Below are 25,827 nucleotides of genomic sequence, written 5' to 3' on the forward strand. Positions count from 1 at the left end.
CTGAGGCAATTTATCAATTCAGGTGGTCATAATATCAGTGGTCAAATGTAACAGTTTTGAACACAACTCATACAGACACTTCTTTCTCCTAAAGGTTAAATAAATACAAGCCATCCGAAGACATTCCTACAAATATATGACTATTTAACCTCCAGGTCTACAAACACACACACCCATATTCAGTCAACATCAAATCAACGTTTACACAAAAAAAAAAAACAGTAGCTTAAAAAATAAAATGTCCACAGGTGAAGTACAGGATATTTTGCATGGCACATTAGTCAGTAGAGCAGGGTGCAGCTGACGTAAGATATGTAGGATGAGAATTCAGAGAACTTGTTTTTAAAAAAATCAGGCAATATCTGTTTTATTGCATTAAATACTGAACACAAAAACAAATGAAAACCCTCAATGGTTATTACATTATTACATGTAAAGGCACATTTTACAGTAAGTACATTGAGACTACCAATGATAATGCAGACACAATATGTAAAATAGTAAAAATTAGGGCTGCGGGCCACAAAAAATGTATCTTATGTCCGTGTTAATCATTCATGACCTACTAAGACTACTTTAGTGCTGTAATGACACATGCATTCCAACAACGTGAAATATATATGACTTAATAGCATTCAAATATACACAAAATAGTCACTCAAAGAAGATCACAAGGTCCCTGGTTTAGAGTGCAAATTTAGTGGCACTTCCGACATAAGTAGGAAAACCTATTTTGTTTACTATGATTTGTAGTTTTTGCAATGCAGGAGTTTCCTGGTCTTTTTGCAGTTTCCTTTAAATAACTGCTAAAGTAACTATAAAGTGACACTGTCTCATGAAAGACAGAAGGAGAGTTATTCCTGACTGATTGGATTGTTTTTAAGCAAAGAAGCGCTATTCTGGTCAGAATACCAAACAGGTACCACGAGAGGATCTTTGATATAGTGCTTTGTACGTGTTCAGAAAACCTTTCTGCATGAAAATATGGCTTTTAGCAACATAAACAGGCAGATCTACAGAGGGTACATCTCCTGATACAAGAAGATGGAGAGAATGATCCCATCCCTCACCAGTTCGCTTCAACAATCAATCTGAACTTTGACACAAAGACAATTGGGTTCAATCACTTTCAGAGCTCCAGTTCTCAAATAAACACCACGAAAATGTCAGTGTCTAAGCAGGCATCCACTAGCATTGATACACTGCTTTAAGCGTCTACTGCTTGTATTTTAACCATTTATCTTTACTGTGACAACCATAACAGGCATAGTTAAACATACATGGGCAGTTGCTAATGCACTCACACTCCAACAACTGCCTGATATTTTCTAGCCCACAGGACTGCAGCTGTGCATAAGTACAGTGTATATTACCTGGCCGGTGTGAGGTATGTACAGAAATATTCATACAAATATAGACGTTTGGACGTGTGCTTGAGCGTACCCCTCCCCCCTCAGCACTCGGTCTCCTTATTGTCGACGCAGGCCTGCCTCTTGAGGCGCTTCTTGTCGCCCCTGGCGGGCGAGGCCTCCCCCTGCTGCTGCTCGTTCAGGTCCTGGAAGGATTGTGCGGTGGACAGAGGGTCGCTTGGCAGGGGGAAGACGGCTCCCTCCAGAAGGTTGTCGTCCAGCGGCATTGAGTCGCTGCTGGTGTCCTCCTGGATGGTGGCCATGCGCGGCTGATCCGCTCTGGGTCCGGCGGAGCCCGGGGCAGGGCCGGGGTCGCCCGTCGCTGCCGTTGGAGGGAGGGGGCCCGATGGCCCGCTGCTGCTGGGGCTTGATCCCGAGGCCCGGCCCGCTGAGTACAAGGGTGGCACCTGGGGCTTGATAATGTGTACGGGCACCGACTCCAGGTTGCTCTGCGGGGGTTGACCATGAAGAGGAGAAAGAGGTAAGACAAAGAAGAAGTGAGGGTCACGCAAGGCATCTGCATGTGCTTGCGCCGACACTAGCCCTGAGGGCCAGCCTCCTTCAGTGCTCCAGGCAGCAACTCAAGACAGACCACCGGGGCTAGTGCTAACTCTCATCTACTCACTCAAGACATCAAAATAAAAAAAAACACTCAAGCAGGCTGTGTGTAAGGGGGTAAACACGGCTTGACTCAACACACTTCAACATTACCACACGTACAGGCCAGATGCAGGGGGAAACCACAAAGGCAAACCACAGCTGCAAACTGCAATCCAAACACCCCCGACCCCCACCCACACCCCACTTCCAAAACCCAACGTACGCCCTGACTGTGACGACAGACAGACACCACCTCTCACACAAGTCACGAGCTAGCATTCCTTCTTTACACTCTGACACTGCGACAATCTAGCAGCTCACACTAGCAGGTGCACAGCCAGCCCCACACACTCACCTGAGGCCTGGGCTTTACTACACACCTCCACCACCATCTGCTGCAGTTCCACGGCAGGTGGGGCAAACAGTGATGGGACAAGTCAAGTTTAGCCAATTACAGCTCAGCTGTCACACACACACACACACACACACACACACACACACACACACACACACACACACACACACACACACACACACACTCAAAACATTCCATTAGGAAGTAACCAGTTAGGATGAGACCACATGTAAGCAATTCCTGCTTGTCCTGTCTGGCCTTCTCTTTCTTTTTTTTCCCAGTCCACAAACAGGCAGGTTAGTCAGGCAGGACTTAACTCCGCTAAATGAAGTGTCACATTTGTGTGTTTATTTCACGTGATGTGTGAGGTGTGAGGAGAGCCTTAATGAGGTGCCTGTTAACAACTTACACTGGGGTACATGAGGGACTTGTTGTACTCCAGGTCCAGGTTCTTGTCCTAGAAAAAGAAAACATCCAGGAGTTAATTACACATGTTACACTGTTTGTGCTGTGAGCAGACAGGCTGGGTTGAGAGTAGTGTGAGGCTAGTCTTTACCACGCAGTGCACCAGGATGCTGAGGGGAATCCAGAAGACGAGGGAGAACACCACCACTGAGCCCACAATGTTGTCCGCTAGGAACTTCCCTGCGGGAGAGAGAGAGGACAGGGTGAGCTTGACTTTAAAGCGTAAAGTGTTAATAAAACTGCGAGGGGCATCTTTTTTTTTTTTTTAAGAGCTATAGTTGCCCACTGTCCACTACTCTCACCAAAAGTGTTGATGTCAAGCTTGTCGATGAAGTCCCAAAGCCTCTCGATGACATCCTGCACCTGCTTCATGCACTTCCCCTGGAGTGGGCGAATAAGTCACAGGACATCAAGCAAGAACAGGAAGCAAGAGAACATGACCAATGCCAGCAAGTTCACCAGATACTGAATAGTACACAGTTCAGTTTAGGTTGTATCTTTGGCAGTACTTTGTGAGAGCATAATATGTGGCACAAGGTGCTAGGACTAGTAATATGACAATTCACTATTATCGAAACATGCACAGCCTATCTGAAACCTTTGTAAAAATGCTTTACTCAACTTGAATTGCATTTGAACCGCGTGTTGTGAGATTAAAATAGGGGCTGCACATCGGCCGTCAACAAAGTGATAGTTATTGGCACTTATTGTACAATTCTCCTTCCATACACAAACACTAAGGCATTGTCTCTGGTGTAATAAGGCATATGTTATACTAGCTATGATGATTTTCCCCAGGTGATATCAATCATTCTAGCGATGAAGCAAGCTGTGATCTGCACGCACCCCCTCATCACAGAAGCCCACGGTGCACGGCTTGCCCTTGCGCAGGAACAGGAAGTCGCCACTGTCTGAGGTGAATGGCGTGCAGACGCCGTATGAGTTCTTGCAGCAGACTTTGCACGAATCATCAGTCTCTGGAGACACATTGCGAGACAGATCACGCACACACACACACACACACACACACACACACACACACACACACACAAACACACACGAGACAGAGCAGTTAGACACATGACTGGATTTCTTTCCTGTCTCAATGACAACAATCCGGAGGTTGAAAGCACCACTACTGTTTGTGTTTGGTCATGTTCTTTATGACGATAAACATAAATATTTATCTAATTGATACGATACATTTTTTTAAACATTTTGTTAACTTTTTGATGTACAAACTAAACACCTCTAACACAGCTGAATAGTTTCATGTGTAGACAAAACACTGCATACAGCCTGAACACAGACAACAGTCCAAACAGTGTTTGCCATTGCTCTTGGAGGGAATAATTGTTGTGGCTGCAATAATCTAGCTGCCAAACTTTCTCCATCCTCCTTTAAACATTCCGCTGTAACATAGATTTGAAGATGTTTTGCAAAATCATCTGCTTAATTACATAACCACAATCCATTACCATACTGGGATACTGAAGAGTTTAAGTTAATCTCATGTACTCAAAACAGTCTGCAGTTTGCTCACCGTTGCAGGCGCAGGACTCCAGGCCGTGCAGCGCCTCGCAGAAGGGCACACACTCCCCTCCACGGCATCGGCCCATGTCCACACACACCGTCTCCTCAGGCAGGTTGCCTGGGGCAGGGCACTCGCTGCTGACCCCTGTCAACAAGGAGAGGATGCTTACTACTGGCTCGTTGTTTACTGACATTGTGCCATGCTCACAGTGCAAGTCAAATTGCTCAGTTAACATAGGATACATAACCCTTTGTTTCTGACAGGCGTGTGATGTGATTGGTATAGCTGCTGTATAGCTGATGTACATCTGCAATATAGCTGCTATAGGGTCCAGTGCTCACCTGTGCATTTAGAGAGGGCCTTGCAGGTAGCAGTGATGGGTTCCTGGCAAGTCTTCTCTTCGTTCTCAAACGCGCAATTCTTGCAGCATGGGCTATTGCGATCACTATGAGTGTACAGATGCATGCGCAACAGACACAGACACAGACACAGACACACACACAGACACACACACAGACACACACACACACACACACACACACACACACACACACACACAAACACACAAACACACACACAGCTTTAGCACATTCATCGCATTCATTAAAACAGCAACAGACATCACCTCTAACAAGAACTGTGAGCATTTTAAACACAAACAGAAAAGTAAATCTGGCTGGCAGAGTATCTCCATGACATAAACTAAAACGGATCAGACACAGAGCATTGCCAGTTTGCCATGGGGGTGGAGGAGAGGCAATACTCCCACCATCTGTTAAGGATGTGTGCCAGTGTGTGTGTGTGCATGGATGAGCGCCACACCTGCACTGCGCTGTAGATTGGAACATGCACTTGGAGGTGCAGCAGGGGTCGTCGTAGCGATGAAGAAGGCCCGGGTCACACTCCTCGCCCTCCTCCACGCGTGAGTTCCCACACAGCTTACTGTTCCTCTCCTTGAAACACACCGGAGCCTTGAACTTCAGGGTCTTACTGACGGAATTCTTACTGCAGTTAGAGAAGCGCTGCAGAGAAGAAGGGAGGGACAGACGGACAGGCAAAGAAAGACAAGAGATCATTTCATCTGTGGCATTCCCCAATCATCAACAGCAATTAAATAAGCTACAGGTTGAGTTAGCATACAAAAGCAGTAGGTCAGGAAAAGCCAACTGACAGTCTCTTAATTGTTAATAACAGTACAAACAGAACGCATTGGCAGGGGAGCTGTACCTTGTTGTTGTAATGGTCCCCACTCACAGCGATGGGGTACATGACGAACTTCCCACCGCGGTCGTCAGTCGGGGCACAGTGGGCGATGTTGTCTGGGTCGTGCTCCGCACCGAAGTTGTGGCCTAGCTCGTGGGTGGTCACCAGGTCCGCTTCCTGAGTGTATCAATGCCATTAGAATTCAGGTTCCGCTGAGTTTTGTTTTACTCTTTTGTAGGTTTAGGACTGGTTTGTTTCGAAAACAAATACGTATTCAGCCTAATAAACCCACCTTGGTAAGAATAGTTTTCCCATAGTTCTTTGTGCTGGTTAAACCAGTGTTGAGGTAACTAGGCCTCTTGGCAGAAGCAGATGGAAAGTATGCTGGAAAAAAAATAAAACAAAACACATACATGTACATACTTTTCAAGAATCTGTTTGTATATAAGAAGGCATTTATGAATACTTCCATACACAATCACAACTGCACTCACGTTTCGGGCAGAGACCACCGAGGGCGTGAGGTTTGGATGGGGCCACATAGGCCAGTCCCAGAGTCCCCTCATCAAAGTCCTGGTAAGTGAAGAGATGAGCCAGGCACACGGTGGAGGCATTATCTGCGATGTCTGCGCTGAATTGCTGAAGGGGACAAATGGAGGAGGCATGTTTTTAATGACAACAACGAGGTCATACAATGAAGAGGCGATGGGGGTTATGTGGTGAGGTGATGGGGGGGTAATGTGGTGAGGTGATGGGGGTAATGTGGTGAGGTGATGGGGGGGTAATGTGGTGAGGTGATGGGGGGTAATGTGGTGAGGTGATGGGGGGTAATGTGGTGAGGTGATGGGGGTAATCTGGTGAGGTGATTGGGGGGGTAATGTGGTGAGGTGATGGGGGTAATCTGGTGAGGTGATTGGGGGGGTAATGTGGTGAGGTGATTGGGGGGGTAATGTGGTGAGGTGATTGGGGGGATTATGTGGTGAGGTGACAGGGGGGTAATGTGGTGAGGTGACTGGGGGTAATGTGGTGAGGTGATGGGAGGGTAATGTGGTGAGGTGACTGGGGGTAATGTGGTGAGGTGATGGGGGGGTAATGTGGTGAGGTGATGGGGGGTTATGTGGTGAGGTGATGGGGGTAATGTGGTGAGGTGATTGGGGGGGTAATGTGGTGAGGTGATTGATTGGGGGGGATAATGTGGTGAGGTGATTGGGGGGATTATGTGGTGAGGTGACTGGGGGTAATGTGGTGAGGTGATGGGGGGTAATGTGGTGAGGTGATGGGGGTAATGTGGTGAGGTGATGGGGGTAATGATGTGAGGTGATGGGGGTAATGTGGTGAGGTGATGGGGGTAATGTGGTGAGGTGATGGGGGTAATGATGTGAGGTGATGGGGGTAATGTGGTGAGGTGATGGGGGTAATGTGGTGAGGTGGGGGGGGGGTAATGTGGTGAGGTGGGGGGGTAATGTGGTGAGGTGATGGGGGTAATGATGTGAGGTGATGAGGGGTAATGTGGTGAGGTGATGGGGGTAATGTGGTGAGGTGGGGGGGGGGGGGGTAATGTGGTGAGGTGATGGGGGTAATGTGGTGAGGTGGGGGGGGGGTAATGTGATCATTGCATATTGTAATGATTATTCTCCAAGGTACTCAAGTGGACATTTGGTGTTACATCGCAATGTGGCCCTAAATTTCATCACATGACAGGGAAAAAAAAGAAAGAAACATTTCAGCAGCAATTTTCCTCCTTGACTTTGAAGTCATTGGATACATCACATAACCACAAGCTACATGCAAATGATCAACAATCTAGTGATAATCTAATTGATAAACAAGAACATTTGGTGCTTGTAGAGGCCACTGTAAACGTGCAGACACTGTTCCACATTGCTACTACACAAACAGTGGTTTCCTTTACTGTTGGCCAAACTGCTGGAGCATCATACGTGCTGCCGCCATGTGAATGTGTCTGACCAGTCTGGTACTGCACCTCCACAGGTTCTCACCTCCAGGAGCCTCTTGACGTCCCACACCTGGCTCTTGGGTCTGGGGCTTCCATCCATGTTGTAGTGGGCGCCACCTGTACCCACGGGCGTGGCCTCTTTGTGAATGATAATCTGTGAAGAAGAAATGAACAGCAAAACATGCTTAAGAGGAGAAAAACAAGCACACTGAAAAGCAGGGGGGGAGGAAGCAATGTAGCAGGAACATATCCTGCCTGGGGGGAAAAAAAGGACTTGGCTGTGCCCAAATATGACTGCTCTTCCCCACTGCCAGCTGGACAGATTCGATTCCCCCCTGAGGCCCAACTGAGGCTCCACTGAACACTCTGCCTCTTGAAAGACAAGCCTCTCTGCTTTCTGTTCAGCCAGGCTTTTTCTCTGGATCTCCATCTCACCAGACTCAACGGCACTAGGCCTACCCAGAGCAAGAGGGAGCTCGACACTGAAGCAGGCCTCTGATGGGGTCGCTCACCTGTTGGATCTGAACCCCGTAACCTTTGAAGTCATCGTCCCAGGAGGTGTTCCTATAGATGTCATCCACTCGGTCGATCAGCTCAATCTGGACAAAGCAGAAAAAAATATGTTATCAGCACATCTACAATAAATGGAAAATATGGCACATTAGGTTCCCAGGTATGGGATCACAGACTGAATTGTGAAGTCTGATTTTTCTTGTGCTCCGACTAGTAAACAACAGGCTGAATACACAAGTCTGCATGTTACCTATGTCACATGTGGCTAATTGTTCCTGTGGCTAACTGATCGTGAGTGCTTTCTCCAGCTCGAGTGGCTCACCAGGTAGTTGAGGGTGGTGCTCTCTTCTCCGCGGCCCATGTGATTGAAGAAGCGGTAGTCAGCCACCAGAAGTAGGGGGCAGGTGTTTTTCTTGTGATCATGTGTGGATCTCTTCTGTCTGTGAAGGGGTTCTGCTGGGGGCCAGAAAGGGGCAATTAAGAAACCAGGGAAATATTAATTAGAGGCCTATTAAGTCAACACTTGACAACAGAGGTATCACATTAAACATTGAAGACTATTTTGCATTTACGCCCTTCACTGCCTGAAAGTAATCAAGTGAAGCTCTTGCTGATCAGTACAGCACCAAATGTGCAATCCAGAAGAATGTCAGTGACCACAAGGAACTTGACACCATTCACTCTCAATGCAAAGACACAAAGAGAAACATACTGCTATCTGACTGCTTTCTGGTGGGGTTCTACTGGTACAAGGATGAGTAATGACAACACATTCTTTGGGGGGGTGAACACTCTATTTTGAATACTGCTGGTTTGAAATATTATAATCTGATAGCTAAGAAGTCAGCATGATTTCATAGCTGTTTCTGATAGATGCTGAAAAATAAAAATAACCAACATCCAGTTGTTGGTGGCAGTGCAAATAATGATCTCTTTTTTTTTAAGGCCAATTACAGTACATAGAAATGAAGCTCCCAAAGGACTGGAAAGTTTTTGTGACTTGTTCCTCCTCATCAGGCACTTTCAACCAAATTCATTGTAAACAGCCCCATTACCACTGATATGTTCCACACCAGTGGACCAGCTAAAGGTTTATGACAGTACAGCTTGTTCACAAGGACACAGGCTTCACAATCAGTCATTTTCCATGCCGAGTGTGCTTTCATTCACTTCTGGAGAACAGATCATCTTAGGAATAGACTGGCATAGGTCAAGACAGACCTGAATGAGTTGAGTGCTAGTTCAATGTCCTGGGCGTTTTTTTTTTTTTTTTTAAACAGCTGACCCACAGCTTTGAAAAGGCCCACTTCCTTTTTTCCCCTCTCTCTTTCTCTTAGGCTCACTGATGCACAGAGGGAACATGCAGTTCTGTGTCTTAAAAGAGGAAAAGGCAGTGTCTTAAAGGCTGTTTCTTAAAGGCTGTGTCTTAAAAGAGGAAAATGCTTTCATCAAAAGAAAGAGGCCTTGGCACTCTGTTTTGCCCACGCTAAAAGAACACACCCACATTATTCACATTTATACAGAAATAAAGATACACAGACCCACATTAAAACACACGAGTGCCTGGTAGGAGACAGGGAGTAAATGTGTGTCTTAAAATTCACGCTCTTTCGCATTCATATGGTAACATCATCACACACCACAACAAAAGTAAACACACATATTCTTTGACACACACACACATATACATACAGAATGCATTTACCTGTCGACTCATCCCCCTCCCCTTCCTCTTCTCCGGCCACTCTTGCCTGCTCTGGCAGCAGGGCCCGGTCGGCAGCGTTGACGTAGCCGCACACTTTCGGTGAGGCCAGCCGGCTGATGTTTTTGATGTCCTCAGAACGGTACACCAACAGCCGGCCATCAGGGGTCGTCTCGGTGTACCGCCACAGAGGCTTATGGGGTATCAATCAATTAATCAGTCATTCAGTCAACCAGTCAATCAGTCAATCAGTCAATCAGTCAATCGATTAATCAATCAACAATTGAACAACTGAATTAATCTATTACACATTTACTGATATAGATCACAAATGTTTTCAAACAAAAACTTGGACACCCTAATTTTGTTTTACTTGTTTCATTTTGTTTACATTCCATATTCCATCCTTCTGTGGAAATATGTTTAATTCCATTGAACCTTGAAAAAGATATGTCCATACTCTCGTTTTCTTGATGAGGTGGCAGGACAATCTGATATCGGTTGTTGGTATTAAGAAGTTATACTTGAAAATAAATACAAAGCAATAAACAAGTATTCTAGCATGGAGTGTACTTATGCCCTATGATAGACAGAACGTGTCTTCAGTTGTCTGCTGTGCTCTTCTGTAAAACCCCTTCTTACCTCTACGTTGTATTCTGCTTCATCTGTGAGAATATGGGCGGAGAACTCGTCCCCATCCATATGTGCCTGCACACGAGAGTGTTCATCCCCTACGCAGGGAAGCAAGAGAAAACCTCTTAGATACTCTCACACCTAAATAAGCCTCCACAACTACCACTCTAAGTTATGACTGTATTATATGCTATAATTCTTCCCTATCTTTAGCCAGTTTCACTCTGGGAGGGGGACTGCCAATGAAAACTAGCCTTTTGGCTACAATTGGGTACATTTACATGTTAAAGTTTATTAATGCACACTGTCCCTCTTCATCAAATAAACAAATCAAATCAAATGACGAACGCAGAGGCTACCATGCTCATCTCTACCTGACACTAACACACACATAAATGTAGATACTGCTTTAGTGATTTTACCTACGACATGGCCTTTGAAGTAGTTCTCCATCTGAACATCATACTGCTCCTCCTTCCCTTGTTTGTTGAGGAAGATTGCTTTGAAATTTTCTGTGAAGAGGTCTGTGTTTGTTGTCAAGTAAAGCTGAAAATTCCTGCAGAAATACATATTTGCTTTACCGCATAGAATAGTATAGTAGCCCCCATTTCCAAAATGGTTTTGCTGCCAATTATGAAGAAACTGTCAGTTTAAAATTACAGTTCATGCAAATACCAGACATGTCACAAGCCAAAACCAAGCAGCTTCCAAATATCACGCGCTGTGCCTAAGGCTGCTTCATTGCAGGCCGATAAAAATCTCAAAACCCCACAGTGCCAAGCTACACACACACACAGAGGCCTGCTGTAGCATCTTTCACCATTGATTGTTTTGTTGGAGCATAAGGTCAGAAGCCTCCACACACACACACACACACACACACGCGCGCGCACACACACACACACACACAGGGACAGCCTTTGTGTATGACCAATGACTAGACTATACCTCTTTAGTGCAGAGAAGCTGACCAGCCGCTCTATGTGCGAGTGTGGGGCAGTGTCCCTCCTCCTTAGAGAGTGCCTCTGTAAGCTCGAGACTGGGAGGACCTCAAAGTCAGCCAGCAGGGAGCGAAGCATACCTGCACAGGGTTTCAGAGTCGCAATTAGTTTAGTGTCAGCGTCAGATTAAAAGGGCTTTAAACCTGAATGTGTTGCAGAGAGTTTGATTAGTGATCCACATAGTTGAGCGCAAACAGTGCAAGGCACCCAGTGTTTCATTGTCGATATGGTTGAATTTAGCAAGAATGACAGAGAGAGGTTAACACTTTAGGATAATTTAAGAGTGAGAGGAGAGAGATGGGGGAAAGGGAACGTTTCCTGCAAGGGTATGTCTGTTACTTCTGTGGTGTAGCGTTTGCAACACAACTGAAAAAAAACGCTAAACAAGCCAACGAGGTCTAGTGTAAAGTGATGACTGCTGGTGCATGAAAATTAGATGTGGAACCAAGGTGGCCAAAAATAAAACAAGACGTGAGCATGAAACTCATTACAATTCAAAGAAGCAATAAAATTGGGGGAATGACTGCTAAATGAGCTTGTGTAACTGCCACCACATTCATTAACAAGCTTATTTGGACTAACGTTACCTACAACCTTAAACAACCTAAGAATTACACAGACATAGAACCTAACAAATGCTGTGGAATACAGTCGAATTTCTTTGGAATTTTCAATATTGACAAGACCTGCCTTTCACAAGAGGACAAACTAAATGGGGCTTAACAGTCCATTTATTCTATAAATAACACATTAAGCTTACTAGTAGCATCTGCCAGCCTATTTAACTGTCATGTTAAGACAGCAAGTACCGTTAACGGTAATGTCACTTACCAAATTCCTTACTATCTTCCGATGAGGGCTCCTCCAGAAGCAATGTAGGGCTTGTTACACAGTTTACCCAACAAGGGTAAAGTAACAATGCACAAAGTAGCATACTAAGCATAGTCCTCATCTTTTTATACCATTTGTCCATGTATTAAACTACTTTAACAATATCATCGTTTTACTGCAGTTAGCTTATGAATTATTTTTCTTATTCCTCTGCAGTTGTCAGCGTCGTTATCCTTACTAGCGAGCAAAATATCTTCTATGGCTAGCTGACGCTAGCCAACTTGCTAGCCTGGGTTCTTTGACTTGTTTCTTCTGGAAATAAACTATGCCTACCTGTCAATTGAACTATCACCTTACACGATTATATGACTTGGTTACTATCTAACGACATATAAAAACCCAAAACGTTCTTGTTCTTTAAATTATGGTACAATGTACTAGCAAGGGTGGGTACAATTGCTACTAACAGACTATAAACCCCGGAAATGATTCCATACGGAACTACGTCACTAGAGGAAACGTCAAATCAAAATAAAAACAAGTTTTACATCACACATGGTGGAAATAATGAGGTTCCAATAATATTTCAACCTCAACACTTTAAAAGCTATGGAAGCGAATAGGTAATGGACATGCCTACAAAAATCTGTCTTAATCAGTGGAAACAAGTAAGTCGACAGACATCTCACGCAAAGGGTTTGCATTAGTTCATTAGGTCAATTTAACATCCTATAGCATTACTATGTCTAGTGTGGCTATTAACCACAACAGAGACCAATTTAAATCACCCCAAATTCCCGAAACATTCTTTAGAGACTCTGTTGAGGAAATACTTTTTTTTTTTTTTTTAACACTGAGATAAACAGAAGTTCAACAGAAGGCATAAAATCTAATGAGTGGGCACATCTGACATTTATTGAGTTTGCCCTTTACAAAAAATCCTTAATGTGTGAAACACCCTGATCGTTTCATGTTGCTTCTCTAGGGAATGGGTCTACACAATTAGTGCATAGGACAATTCCTTACTGTATCCTCTCATTTACATAGGATAAGCCAAAAATGTTGGTGACTTTACTTCTAGCTCTTGCCGTTTAGCATAAGTATACTTGAAATATGTTAGGATAGTGATTTATGGACAGCCTATCAAAAGTACTGAATTGCAGTACACCAGCCTACCTGTAGGTGAGGACAGGACGATTCACTTAAATACCCACCCTCATGATTCGTCTCAAAGCGTTTAGCCTTTCTTCCTTCAGTGACATTAACAGAAACGATTTACAGTGCAGGCTTCATTCACGTTAAACTAGAACGTTTCTGCACATTGCAACCTGCTAAAAATATATAAATATTATAAACATTACTACAGAATAAACATGTACCCTTCATGCTGTTTTAATAGGCTAGACAAAAAATGAAAAAGGGATTAACATAATTTCTTCAATAAGCACCAGGTCAGTGAGACCAGCGTAAATCGTGGAAAACTTAAACCACAAGATATATTGTGGATTCAAATTTAAGACAAATGGAAATTCAGTTTTGGTTTATAAAATGTCATCTTTATTCATGTTACATAACTGATACATAGGGCATTAGACATTTTCACAAGGCTTTTTAGGGACTACAATCAATGATTAGCAAAAACACAATAGTGGTCCAAATCTAACAATCACTGGACTAACCAACCCCACCCACGTCCTTAAATGTGTACAAGCCTGTGTTTAAAAGTACTATATTGGTCTCTTCATCTTGGTGCATACAGCATTGGTTCCCATTCCAGTGTAATTTTTAAAGACATGCAAGGATTTTTTTTCCAACAAGTTTTTACTTTTTTTGGTCACTAGACAGCCCCACATTTTTCTTTATTGTATTTCTATTCAGACATGCTTCAAGTGAAGTGTGTACCTCGACCAAAAAGGAGTGTTTGTGAGACTTCTGCAGAAAGACTTCATAACTATAGGGAACTGTTAAAGTGAAAAACTAGGACCAGTTTGTTACAACCAATCAGTGGGATTTCTTTTAGGGCTAAGTGATACCAATAGATCCTCCATTAGTCTATCCAAATTGAAACTCAATAGACTATTTTAGCCTTCCATTCCAATACAGGTCAAAACCCTTAATATTATATTCTATAGTTGTCACAAAATTAAATCCACATAGCCAATGCAAATGCTTTCTATCTGATCTTTTTAACGCTACAAGAGGAGATGGAGACTACTTGATATTGTAAGACCTACAATAAAAACTGAAGATTTTGCATTGAAGAGTTGAAACTGGAATGCTTCTCTTGATTATATGATTCCATTTAAAACATCCTACCATTTGGACACCGCCAACAACCAGAAGAAAATGAAGTAAAACAAACCAAAAAAAAGAGCTACAGTAAAATGGTACGAGACAAGCTTTCAATTTCAAACCGTTAGTCAGGTTACTCTTCCAAGAGCACAGTCAACCGTTTGTTTTTCCTGTAGCACATTAAGATCCTATTATATGTATTACTAAGTCATTAAGAGTGTCGATACAAAAATGAGGCTAATCATACGTCATACTTTTCTACAGCAGAGAACGCACACACATGGTAGGCTGGGACAAAAATCACAAACCGAAAAAGAAATAGTTTGGAAGGGGGGGGTCTCGATTTTCTTTCCTTGTCCATGAGCTGCATTGCAAAAAAACTAAAAGACTAAATTATTGGAATATTTGTTGCGCTTGTTCCAGTACTGATGGGTATTTTTTTCCATTTGCTAGATTTGTTTTTCTTTTTTAAGTGGAGCGATAAGGAATGGAGATGTGTAAAAAGGTTTTTTTTTTTCTCTTCTTCTTCTTCTTTTGTTTCCTCTTAATGGGGGAGATGAGCTCTGGTGAGGAAGAGGTTTTAGTTCTCTCCGGCATCAGCGGCCTCTGCTTCATCAGTTGCGTTGTCAGAGGTCCATAACTGCAAACAGAGAAGCACTCTGGTTAACTGGGAGCCCTACCCTACATAGCATGAGCAAGCACAAGCTTACCACCAGTCCCCAACAATGTGTTTGCCAAGACACTCAGAAGACATTGATGCATTGGCATTTGATTACTAGAATACTATAGGGGTGGGCGGTTGTGTGCTTGAGACACATGCAGCTTCAACAAGAAAGCTTGAGCACTTTCAGGATCACCTCCATTTAGCAATTTAATGACTAGGAAAGTCGGTGTAGTGTCTTAAGAGAAGACGCAGAGGTACTCACTGTCAGATTGTCTCTAAGCAGCTGCATGATGAGAGTGCTGTCTTTGTAGGATTCCTCGTTCAGTGTGTCAAGCTCTGCAATGGCCTCATCGAAAGCCTGTGAACAAACAACATGCATTCTTAGTGCATTGGTCAAGGGGTGAGTAGCCAAGACGCTTGTTCGGGTCTTGCACACATGGCCGCTCAGCTGCATGAAAGCCCACCTGTTTGGCCAGTGAGCAGGCCTGCTCTGGGGAGTTGAGGATCTCATAAAAGAAGACGGAGAAGTTGAGGGCCAGTCCCAGGCGGATGGGGTGCGTTGGTTGCATCTCCTTCTTGCTGATGTCGAAGGCCTGCTGGTAGGCTTCCTGAGAGTTCTCTATGGTTGCTGCGGAACAAGACAGAAACCAGTTCAGTGTAAAGCAAGGTCATTCCACCACAAAGGCAACAATGGAAACCCGCAGGAGGAATTGATACACGTAAGCCCCATTGTATGAGGATACGTGTGTAAACACATGGAGGTCCTTCTGGCAACTTAAAGAGGAGCCAAAGTTACCAGACACCCGTGCAAGAAGGAATCAAATATTGAGGAAATACTCCTAAATGTGACCTACATCTGAGGGACTATACAAATTGCAAGATCAACACACATTTGAGTGACCAAAGTAACACCACGCTTTAGGCATTTAAACGCCACAGAGTTTTTGGAATGCAGCGGTAATTGCAGTTCACTCACACACAAAAATCATTGTGAGGGTTCTAGGAGTGAGTGCTAGGAGTGCTACGCAAGCCTCTTTGCTGAACCTCGTCTCCAGCTCCTGCGACCGCGTTTGGTTCAGAGCACAGGGGCCTCATCCTCATGAGGAGGACGCTGAGCTCAGGGGGCAACGTCAGAGGAGGTTTTAATTAGGGAGATTACGGAGCGCCAGCCACTGCCAGGAGGACTGGAGAGCCACTGCACCACCGCCCAATCAACAGAGCACTCGCTGCACTGCAGCCCCCTGAGGCAGCACTCTGACTGTGTTCATCAGAGGAGTGCCACTATGTGTATGTGTTAGGGCTTTAAAAATAGCAACTAAGACGCACAGTGCAGTGCCTCAGTATTGCCACAACTGTGGTGGATTTGAAATGGAAACAATGGCTAAATGGTTGAAATGCTGACCTTCAGCTTCAACTTGAGGGAGTTCACCCCATTTTTGAAGACGACTTTTGAATTGAGAGCCTAACTGCTATCAGATGCTATGGACACAGCTATATTTTGCTATACTATTATTTCAGAATAAATCTTCTCCCCATTTCAAGGTTTTAACCATACCTCCTTGCGAGGGTACATTTGAGCAGGCTTTTAGGAACTGTAAGCTGTAAAACTGGGGATTTAGCTATGGTAAACATGTAGATTTTTAGATGCACAAATTCAATTTGCACACGGCATTAAACGTTTTCTATAGCCTTGGTAACCCTTATTATTCCCAATCATTTCTTCAGCAGCTCAACTACATTTTTTTGGACTCAGGAGTCAAAGCAGTCGTACACCATGGAGATGACTGAACCTGTGAAAATCTATCTAATCTACGCCATGCTGGCTAAACGCAGGAAGGTGGTAGCCTGATTAACAGAGGTGGCTTCTCCCGGGAGAGTGCATGTTGAGATATGCAGTTGGGGAGAGTTTACACATACAACAAAAAGAGTTTTACCTTCTAATACAAGATTGGTTTTAAAACTCCAAATTGTATTCAACTACCAACATCAATTGTTTAGACTGCCCAGTGAATGTATAAGAGGAATGGTTGGATGGGGAAAGGACAAGGATACAGATCCCATGTTCCTCTTCTATAACCATCCTTGTAAAGAGAGTAATCTGCTCTCTTGGGGGGTTTTAATTGACTCAAATATTAAATGGTGGAAGAAATACAGCAATAAAGCTTAAAAAGGTTAAAAGTAACTTTTTACCTAGCCTAAACAATTTAAAGGAATATTGTTTGTACCTGTGTAAGACCAACTTTCATAAGAATTTGTTTGCATCAGTAATATACTACCCTCCTGTGCATTTTCAGGCTTACTAAAGCAACTTGGCCAAAGCTTTAAAGCCATACAGGCCTTGTGGGCAGTGCTCTTGATGGCCTAAACCTTAATAATGGACAGGACGCTGAGATGAATTTTCTCGTCCCTCACGACTGCTCTACAAACACTGCACTGCATTGTACCATCGGAATACTTAATCCATTCCCGTGGCTCGGCAGAATCCATTGTGAGCCACCTCACACTGAATTATCCTTCCCTTGTAACAGTAGTTGATGCAGAAAGGTTAGCTAAGGGTAATGCTGCTTGCCTTAGGGTTAATAACATCAGGGGTAGCTGTAGAAGTTTAAGGTAGGTACCACTCCAGGAATATATTTCAACATTATGCTAAATGTTCCAACTAGCACATTCAGTAGCCATATTGTGTAGGTAGTGTCATGCTCTGTGTGTTCCTTCCCCTCTCTCACTTGTGTACATTTGCCTAGCTGTTTTTTTTAACATGACCAGATTGAAGACAGACAACGAAAGTATTTTTTCGAATTTGGATAGCATCCGTATTTTACACGCCTGAGTGATGCAGTAATCGCCATCGTTCAGAAACCTACGTGCCATTGGCACTTGGCGAGTGCTCATTTTGGTCTCTGCTTGTGAACATCTTGATGACTCATGTGTGAGCAGCACTTAAGGCACTGTAGTGAACACAGGGAGAAATGTTTCCCCGGATCCAGACATACAAATGATCAGTCAAGTATTTTTTGGGAAAACTCAAGGCCACATTTAGGTTTTTCTAGATTATTTCCAGGTTATTATTTCTATTTCTACGAGAAAGTATGACGTGTAGTGTTTAAGGAAGGATCAGGTATGACTGTGACCAGCTCACCTTTCCTGTCCTCTCCTGCAGCGACTTCAGCCAGGTATCTGAAGTAGTCTCCCTTCATCTTCAGATAGAAGACTTTGCTTTCCGCCTGCGTGGAGTTCTCGATTAAATATTTGCTCAGCAGTTCCTGTGGAAAGAAAACGGACCATTAATTATTCATCTCCATCACTTGGATCAGCCTCAGTTAATGTGTGATCAATGCACCACTTGGTCTATTCAACAACAACAAAACTTTCGGGACAAAACATTCAGACTATTCAGAAAACAGCAGGCTGGGGTAAGTGAAGAACATTGTGGTGTAAAACCAGGTCACAAATAAATGAGTTCACAGGCAGCTTCACCTTCCAAAATCCAGGTCACCGGCATGACATATCAGTCACAAAAAGATATGACCATCCACAAATGTCTGCACAGATGGCTCATGGAAACAGGAGGGAAAATACTTCATAGGCAGATGTGTATATCAGCATATCAACAAGACAAAACAACTGCCTAACGTTTTTCTCCTACACCACCATTCAAACACTGCATTGCTGTCAGCTATGAGTGAACGTGATGGGGTAAGATAACCGCATTAGCTGTGCAACTATGTCCCTACGGCCTTAAGAACCTCGGATTTGTGTGTGTGTGTGTGTGTGTATGTGTATGTGTGGGTGTTTGGGGGAAGACTTCACATCGCCTGCTGGGAGCTCAGAGCTAAGCTACCACCACTGACACCAAGGGCTTGGGAGGGACAGTGTAATTGTTTTACAGTTCAGCTTAGACCAAAACCCCAACACAGGAGTCTGGAACTGCATGCGACCGCCAGACCACGGGAGCTACTCCAGGAACAGCACAGGGGGACTAGTGTGTTAGGAAGGGAGGGGACAGGCAAGATAGAATGCCTCAAGTGGTCAGCATTATTTTCTATACATCACGTGGTCCAGCAGCATCAATGATGACGGGCCCAATACAAACCAACACTGCTGTTACTGTTCCCAGAGATGCAGCTCAAACTTTTTTTTTTATATATATAATAGCGGAAAAAAGTGTTCAAAAGTCACACACAGCAGCAAATTCTTCGCTGTGGCCCCAACACACACATACACGGACACATGCTCCAAACACAGCTCTAAGACAGTCAGGCAAACGCCGCGGGAACTGATCCCTACAGGAACCTAATGAAGAAAAAAAAGAAAAAAACCCTTTCCTTCAACCACGAGCAAGAAATTAAATTACACCAATAAGATAGATTTCTACGCTCAAAATAGAAATGAGGCAGAGCGTAGATCTCTGGGCAAATCTATAGCAGGTTTGTATGAAAATCAATAGGGACGTCTGGTTTGTTTGAAGTGGTAAGTGGCCTAAGGTTTGATAAGGACAGGCCTCTTGGTGTGGGGGGGGGGGGGGGGGGGGTAAAGGACCCTGTTCTGCTCTGGGCACCAGAGCTCTGGGGGCCTGTTACATCTTGCCTGTGTCAGGCAGGCAGGCTGTCAATGCACCACTCAGTGTTCTGGCATTCTCCTCATTCTCAGCATTCTCACAGCCACGTTAGGCTGACCAGACAACACACACCACTACCTAAAATCCTGTAAAAAGTTGACTTGGGGTCTAGAGGTACGGTGTGATGAAGTCAGCAATGTGGCGTACAACAAATGGTGGCGTATAACCAGTAGAGAATGTTACGAATCTATGGCGATCATTTTGTCATTTTTCAGTCAGCCACACCCTACACGCACACAGTGGCTGACTGCCGGCTGAGAAGAACGGAGCAGTCATGACTGCTTTGGCGTAACCACATCGGGGCCAAGCCCCAGTGAAGTCAGCCCTCAACCCACGCACCAGACAAGACACAGCATCCAGCAGGAGGCTAAATCTCTCCTCCCCCGTTCCAACACAAGGCAGAGGCAGGTCTGTCCGGACAGGCCTCCCCTCATGTGGGCGAGAATGTCAATGGAAGGCGTGTGTGTGTGTGTGTGTGTGTGTGTGTGTGTGTGTATGTGTGTGTATGTGTGTGTGTGTATGTGTATGTGTGTATGTGTGTGTATGTGTATGTGTGTATGTGTGTGTATGTGTATGTGTGTATGCGTGTGTATGTGTGTGTATGTGTGTGTATGTGTGTGTATGTGTGTGTATGTGTGTGTATGTGTGTGTATGTGTGTGTATGTGTGTGTATGTGTGTGTATGTGTGTGTGTGTGTGTGTGGGGGGGGGGGGGGGTACTGAGCCATGTGGGGGCTGCAGGGGAGCTACCCGGTGAGCTCTGGCCCACGCCCTCTGGCACAGAGTCAACCGCGTGAGTCACTCACACCCTTGGCGCCACAGACAGGACGCAATGCCACGGGGTTGTATGATGTATAGGACTAGGCCTACATCTACGTGCAGTGCAGGAGGGTTTGCCTGGCTGTGAACAGGATTGAACATGTAAATCACATCTTCATTAACGAAGCTTTGCTGGCTCACCAAAAAAAGGAATAATGGATGTACTGTAACCAGAGACCCGCAGCTAAATTGATGATGTTGGAAAAAAAAAAAACACAGTATGCAGAGTAGGAACCCTGGGGGTAAATAATGCAATTAAAAAAAATTTAATTCAACTTGATCTGATACACATATTTGCACACAAACAAGAACCGACACCGTCACAATCATTGCATTCTGTATCATAGGGTCAGACCCATTCCTGTTTCTGTAAACACTCCGTGTGAATATATTCTCCCTAAGTTTATGTGATTTATGTATGCATGTCGGTGAGAGATGTATAAGTGTTTAAGCTACTGGATGACCTTAATTTCCCTCTGGATTAACAAAGTATCCATCCATCCATCCATCCATCCATCTATCTATCTATCTTATTCAACTCCTTGGTTCTATCAGGGAAAGGTGAGCCTTTGGCCTACCTATTAGATTCATAAAAAGCCTTTTCCTCCTACAGAATACAAGAATGTCATTTCAATCCCACAGGACCCCCTCCCCTCCCCCACCTCTCCGATGGGCCTCAGAAGGGATCAATGCTGGAGCGGAAGGCAGCAGCCCATCATCAGATGTGCTGGTTTCCCCAGTAACAACGCTGACTTGTGTCAATACAGCCCACCACTGGAAGCTCACTGCAACACAACAGCTGAGCGCTTCCATCAGATCCCACTCATCCCACAGCTCTACTCAATCAGGAGGATGAGAGACGACTCCAGGGGGAGGGGAGGAGGGGGAGAGAGAGAGAAAGAGAGCGGATTTTCTTTTTCCTTAGCTCTAATGGACTAGCCCACCACCACCTCATGCATAAAGCAGTAAGTACAAGAGGACGGAAAAAGATGGCTTTAGAAAAATGACATACATTTAAGGGGAAATAACGCGTTTCCAACATGCTACCAGAGGCCAATTCATTTGTCAGGGTTGAGATAGTTTGAGAGGATGTAATGCAGTCATATCAATCGGAGCATTAATACTAGTCTGTGCAATGGTCAAGGACTCACTAGATGACCTGCTGAATGATGAATCTCAAAACACTTACAGACAGTTAGATTTCAGCTGAACACTTCCAAAATGTAAAACCTTATCTGTGAGCCAACATCCTGATTAACAGGATTACAGCACATATAGGCACACACATGCACAGCGAGAGAACAAGCGTGTGTGCATGTGTGTGTGCGTGAGGGAGAGAATGAGCAAGCATATAGGCTGCTCCTGTTCCTCTGCCTCACCCCAGTGGACACACCTATGTGCAGCCACACAGCCAAACACTTTGGCAGTCTCATAATGTGATGGGGGCATTGTTCTACTTAAGCAAACCCACTGGAGAAAGTGTTTTGAATGAGTAATGCTTCATGCCTCTAATGAGGGGGGGGGGGGCTGGCTTATTCTAAAAGACAAAACAGCAGGAGAACAGATAGATGCCATTTGACACACACACACACACACACACACACACACACACACACACACACACACACACACACACACACGGGTTCCATCAATGTGTCAAATTGAAAACCCATGCAGAGGCTGTGTCCTCTTTCTCAATGCACAGATCTTGAAACCATCACTGGGTCAATTATGAAAGGCCCATGCAAAGATGCTGCTCACAGAACTGCTCTATATAAAGAGCCATCAGCTTGAGAGCCCAAAACTAGGCTGCTGTTACATCACTGGGGTTACATCAAGTGGGCGCTTCTTTGCCGTTTCACTCAGCCAGCTACTTCCTGACGGACGCGCTCACACTGTAGATCTTACTGCACCACTAACAAAGGTCGTTTCAACAGGATGAAACCTAATTTAGCTCATTACCACAGCGTGCTGCCCCCGAGTGAGCGAACAGTTTATCGTGTGATTGTAACTCATTTTCAATCGCGTCCAAGCAAATAAGACTAGATGCGGCCCCATTTCTAACTGCAAATGAAAAGAATATAAACGGCTGCATACCAATACGTCGTTGCAGATCTCTCTAAGCTCTTGCTCCACTTTCTCCCGGTACTCCTTAACCATCGCCAGCTTTTTGTCGCTACCCTCGGTCTTCTGCTCGATGCTGGAGATGACCCTCCATGCGGATCTTCGTGCCCCGACCACGTTCTTGTAGGCGACAGACAGCAGGTTCCTCTCCTCGTTGGACAGCTCGGCTCCCATCTCTGTCACCTCCTTCATAGACGCAGCCATGTCGTCGTAACGCTCGGCCTGTTCGGCCAACTTTGCCTTCTGAATAAGCTCCGTTTTATCCATGATTTAAATTCTAAAGGTAAATGCTGCTTCAGGCGGTTAAGTCTATAGTGTCAGTATGGCCGAGGCGGCTAGGAGAAAGGGAGACGTAGGGTGAGGAAGTCTTGCTAGCAAACGATGAACAGATAGGGGGTGATCGCAGTCCTTCGAAATATCTGTAAGGAGAAGAAACCAGGTTGTCATCAGGGGACCTCACAGCATATTTATGTTGCAATACATAGAACGTTGGATTGTTATGTTTACCACCAGCCAGCTTACTAGATAGAGTGTTAAAGAAAAATGAAATGTTAAATCAGCCTGCTGCCATTCGTTATGGAATAGATTCAAATAGGTATAACACTGTTATCGTTACTGGCAAACTGTACTGTAAGTGGCAAAGCTTGATAACAGACAACTATCAGAATAAACGAACGAGAAGGGCATTACTACGATTATTTGGCGGGTAAGATCTAAGATGGGCGGTGACAGGAACAACCTCTTCGCGGGATATCCAGCTAGGTAGCAGCATAAGCTAACTTGAAGGCTTGTAAAGTAACGTCAGTGAGCTAGCCAGCAGATTTCGAAATAGCTGTTTCTACACGCTCCATGTTTCCTTATGTTCATGTTGATGCTCAACACCACCCAATTAAGCTACCCCATTGGCTAGCATTACAAGGATTAAGATGTCATTTTTTATACAACTAGGTCACGGGTTAAATAGGTCAGCAAGAAGGTAGCACAGCTAACTTAACTCACAAGAGCTCTGCGGAAGCTAGCTAGGTCGGAATCACACCGCCCATTCGCAGCTAGCTTACGTTAACTGGTTATTCAGAGCCCATTGCAAAATATAACGATATTAAAACTTTTCATTACCACATTTGTCCTCGCAATCGTGTTTTCAACAATTCTAGCTTGCTCTTGACTTAATTTCGCGAAAAGATGATTTGCTGTCTAAGATTAGCTGACCAGCTATCCAACATTAGGAACGGTCTTCACTATAAATGTAAAGACAAATATTTCGCATGACAGATAGCGTTATACTTAAATCTCCCAGGACAACAAACACCAAAGTAGTATTACGGTAATGCATTCCTTGATGGCTAATGAATGGCTGGTAAACGTTACTGCTGATAGCAACGACCAAGTTGCACCCGACATCAGTAAGAGAAATGGCAACTATCCCTGTGGGCAGTTTGCAAAAGTCTTTTTCTAACAACCCAGTAGGCAAACTGTTTATCTTACTTCAGACGAAACAGTGCGACTAAGTGAAACCGTACCAAAATATTTATGTAGTTAGCTAGCTAATTAAGTTAAAATGAATGAAGAGGAAAGCCGGCGTCTAACCTTAATGGGTTCGTTCCTGTTCCTCCGAATTGATTCGCTTTGAGTGTGGATGTGTAAAAAAAAAAAAAAAAAAAAGGCAATTGTAGAATGCAACCTAGCTTGCAGAGGAGGTGCCTTTCTTCCGAAATATTTTTTTGAAGAACAAAGCTATTTTTTGACTGGTTCTTCAGTATTGGTAAAAATGTCATACAAAGTGCCATCCAGTGAGTGTTTTGCGCGGGGAGTGGAGGCGGGTGCAAAAGAGCACGTTTGATTGGTCCTCAGGCTGCGGATCGGGCACGGGGTTTCCTCCAATTAGAGCAAGGGAGAAGACGTCACCATTGCTATGGTTATTCTTCCCCCACCTTTTTTTGTTTCAGTGTCGTGAGGTCAGGAGGATTTTACATCAGTCTCTGACCATACCAAAACTGGTTGTGACCTAGGTAGTATCAACCTTTAACTTTTGAAAGCGTAATAAATTATATTGTTACAAGCATTTAATCCTTCTCCGTGGATCTTGCTTATGGAACATTATTGCAGAAGAAGGTTATTCTGACATTGCAGAGTAGGCCTAAGGTGTTAAATCGCAAATCCAGGAGCCTTCTTTGATGTCCTGCATTCTAGGATTATGGTTTCAATTAATTGAATTAAAACTATGGCAGCTCAGTCCAAAAGATAAACCATTTTGAGTGCATATTAACAGTTCTCAAAGACACTCATGAAGTGAGCAAAATTAGCTCTTGCGGAATCAATCACCAAATAAAAAGCATCTTTCATTTTATCAATAAACAATAAGAGAGCTTATCTAAATCTGATTTATACCCATTCTCATTCTAACCGCAAGCTGTGAGGCTCACATGTCTCCACCCTGAGAAAGAAAGACAAAAAAACAAGGGCCACATGACAGCCCTCTGTAACATCCCTATTAGCCATTTGCACAAATCATTTAATGTCTCCTTTTAGTCTGAAGTAGCCTATTGTTTTGATGCCAGATAATTGGTGTGATGGTACATTAGCTAAAGTGAAAGCTCTTAGCCACTCAGTCGGCAGCAAGCTAGGACGTAATACTATTTTGCTATGGAAGGGAAAAGCAAACATTGTTGAACCACTTCCCCCCCCCCCCGCTTCCATTGATCACTCAACAGTTATTTTGCCTCCTTGAGTCTCTTATTTGAGTCTCAAAAGTCAGATTGGAACTGAAAATCACAGTATTGACGAAGGACTATTTATGTTTGAGTTTTGTCTTTCCCCTTCTGTTTTGGCTGAGTTTTGTCAATACAGATGAAACCCAATTCGAGGTCCCTTTGGGCTCCCTTGGGGTGAGCTCTCTGAGTTTTAGAGGGTGTACAGAACAATAGCCCAGTAGAAACCAGTGAGATGGCCTGCGATGATGTTGCAATGTATCACTTTTCTCTTTGAAATGTTACCTCTTTGTCCTGAAGGGCAAATATAAGGACGGAAGGATTCTGAACAAGAGAAGAGAATAGTGTTAAAGAAAAAAATAAGTCTGGTACTCTCCCCCCTTCAGACAGATTTCTCTCT

General features: G+C 44.2%; 2 protein-coding genes across 3 annotated transcripts; both read right to left on the reverse strand.

Moving 5' to 3' along the window:
* Nucleotides 1-10: 10 nt before the first annotated feature.
* Nucleotides 11-12,675, reverse strand: adam17a (ADAM metallopeptidase domain 17a). Of its 2 annotated transcripts, XM_080849638.1 has the most exons (20): nt 12,204-12,675; nt 11,320-11,452; nt 10,794-10,927; nt 10,381-10,469; nt 9,742-9,931; nt 8,359-8,489; nt 8,036-8,122; nt 7,567-7,677; nt 6,061-6,205; nt 5,859-5,950; nt 5,591-5,743; nt 5,186-5,385; nt 4,705-4,808; nt 4,373-4,507; nt 3,676-3,806; nt 3,132-3,210; nt 2,921-3,009; nt 2,774-2,821; nt 2,365-2,404; nt 11-1,858 (listed from the first exon to the last, which is right to left on the reverse strand). In XM_080849638.1, the coding sequence occupies exons 1-20, from the start codon at nt 12,343-12,345 to the stop codon at nt 1,470-1,472; spliced, it is 2,622 nt and encodes an 873-aa protein (XP_080705764.1). In that variant the 5' UTR covers nt 12,346-12,675; the 3' UTR covers nt 11-1,469. The 2 variants fall into 2 exon arrangements, with proteins under 2 accessions (XP_080705764.1, XP_080705765.1); XM_080849639.1 differs by lacking the exon at nt 2,365-2,404.
* Nucleotides 12,676-13,793: 1,118 nt separating this feature from the next.
* Nucleotides 13,794-24,350, reverse strand: LOC308374224 (14-3-3 protein zeta-like). Its single transcript, XM_080849951.1, has 6 exons — nt 24,307-24,350; nt 22,693-23,138; nt 18,299-18,422; nt 15,624-15,787; nt 15,422-15,517; nt 13,794-15,135 (listed from the first exon to the last, which is right to left on the reverse strand). The coding sequence occupies exons 2-6, from the start codon at nt 22,984-22,986 to the stop codon at nt 15,076-15,078; spliced, it is 738 nt and encodes a 245-aa protein (XP_080706077.1). The 5' UTR covers nt 22,987-23,138; nt 24,307-24,350; the 3' UTR covers nt 13,794-15,075.
* Between the last annotated feature and the right edge of the window lie 1,477 nt (nt 24,351-25,827).

The sequence above is a fragment of the Sprattus sprattus genome (assembly GCF_963457725.1).
Source record: "Sprattus sprattus genome assembly, chromosome: 13".
In the NCBI taxonomy this organism is placed as follows: domain Eukaryota; kingdom Metazoa; phylum Chordata; class Actinopteri; order Clupeiformes; family Clupeidae; genus Sprattus; species Sprattus sprattus.

Bases quoted from the DNA above. Each gene is read 5' to 3' on its own strand.
- adam17a (XM_080849638.1), bottom strand. From the start codon at position 12,345: ATGGACAAATGGTATAAAAAGATGAGGACTATGCTTAGTATGCTACTT. The intron at 3,807-4,372 runs GTGAGCAAACTG...ATGTGTCTCCAG, and splicing joins GGAGTCCTGCGCCTGCAACG to AGACTGATGATTCGTGCAAA. The intron at 3,211-3,675 runs GTGCGTGCAGAT...CGCCCACTCCAG, and splicing joins TGGGCTTCTGTGATGAGGGG to GGGAAGTGCATGAAGCAGGT.
- LOC308374224 (XM_080849951.1), bottom strand. From the start codon at position 22,986: ATGGATAAAACGGAGCTTATTCAGAAGGCAAAGTTGGCCGAACAGGCC. The intron at 18,423-22,692 runs GTATGCAGCCGT...TTCTTTCCACAG, and splicing joins AGATCTGCAACGACGTATTG to GAACTGCTGAGCAAATATTT. The intron at 15,518-15,623 runs GTGGGCTTTCAT...GTTTGTTCACAG, and splicing joins CCTGCTCACTGGCCAAACAG to GCTTTCGATGAGGCCATTGC.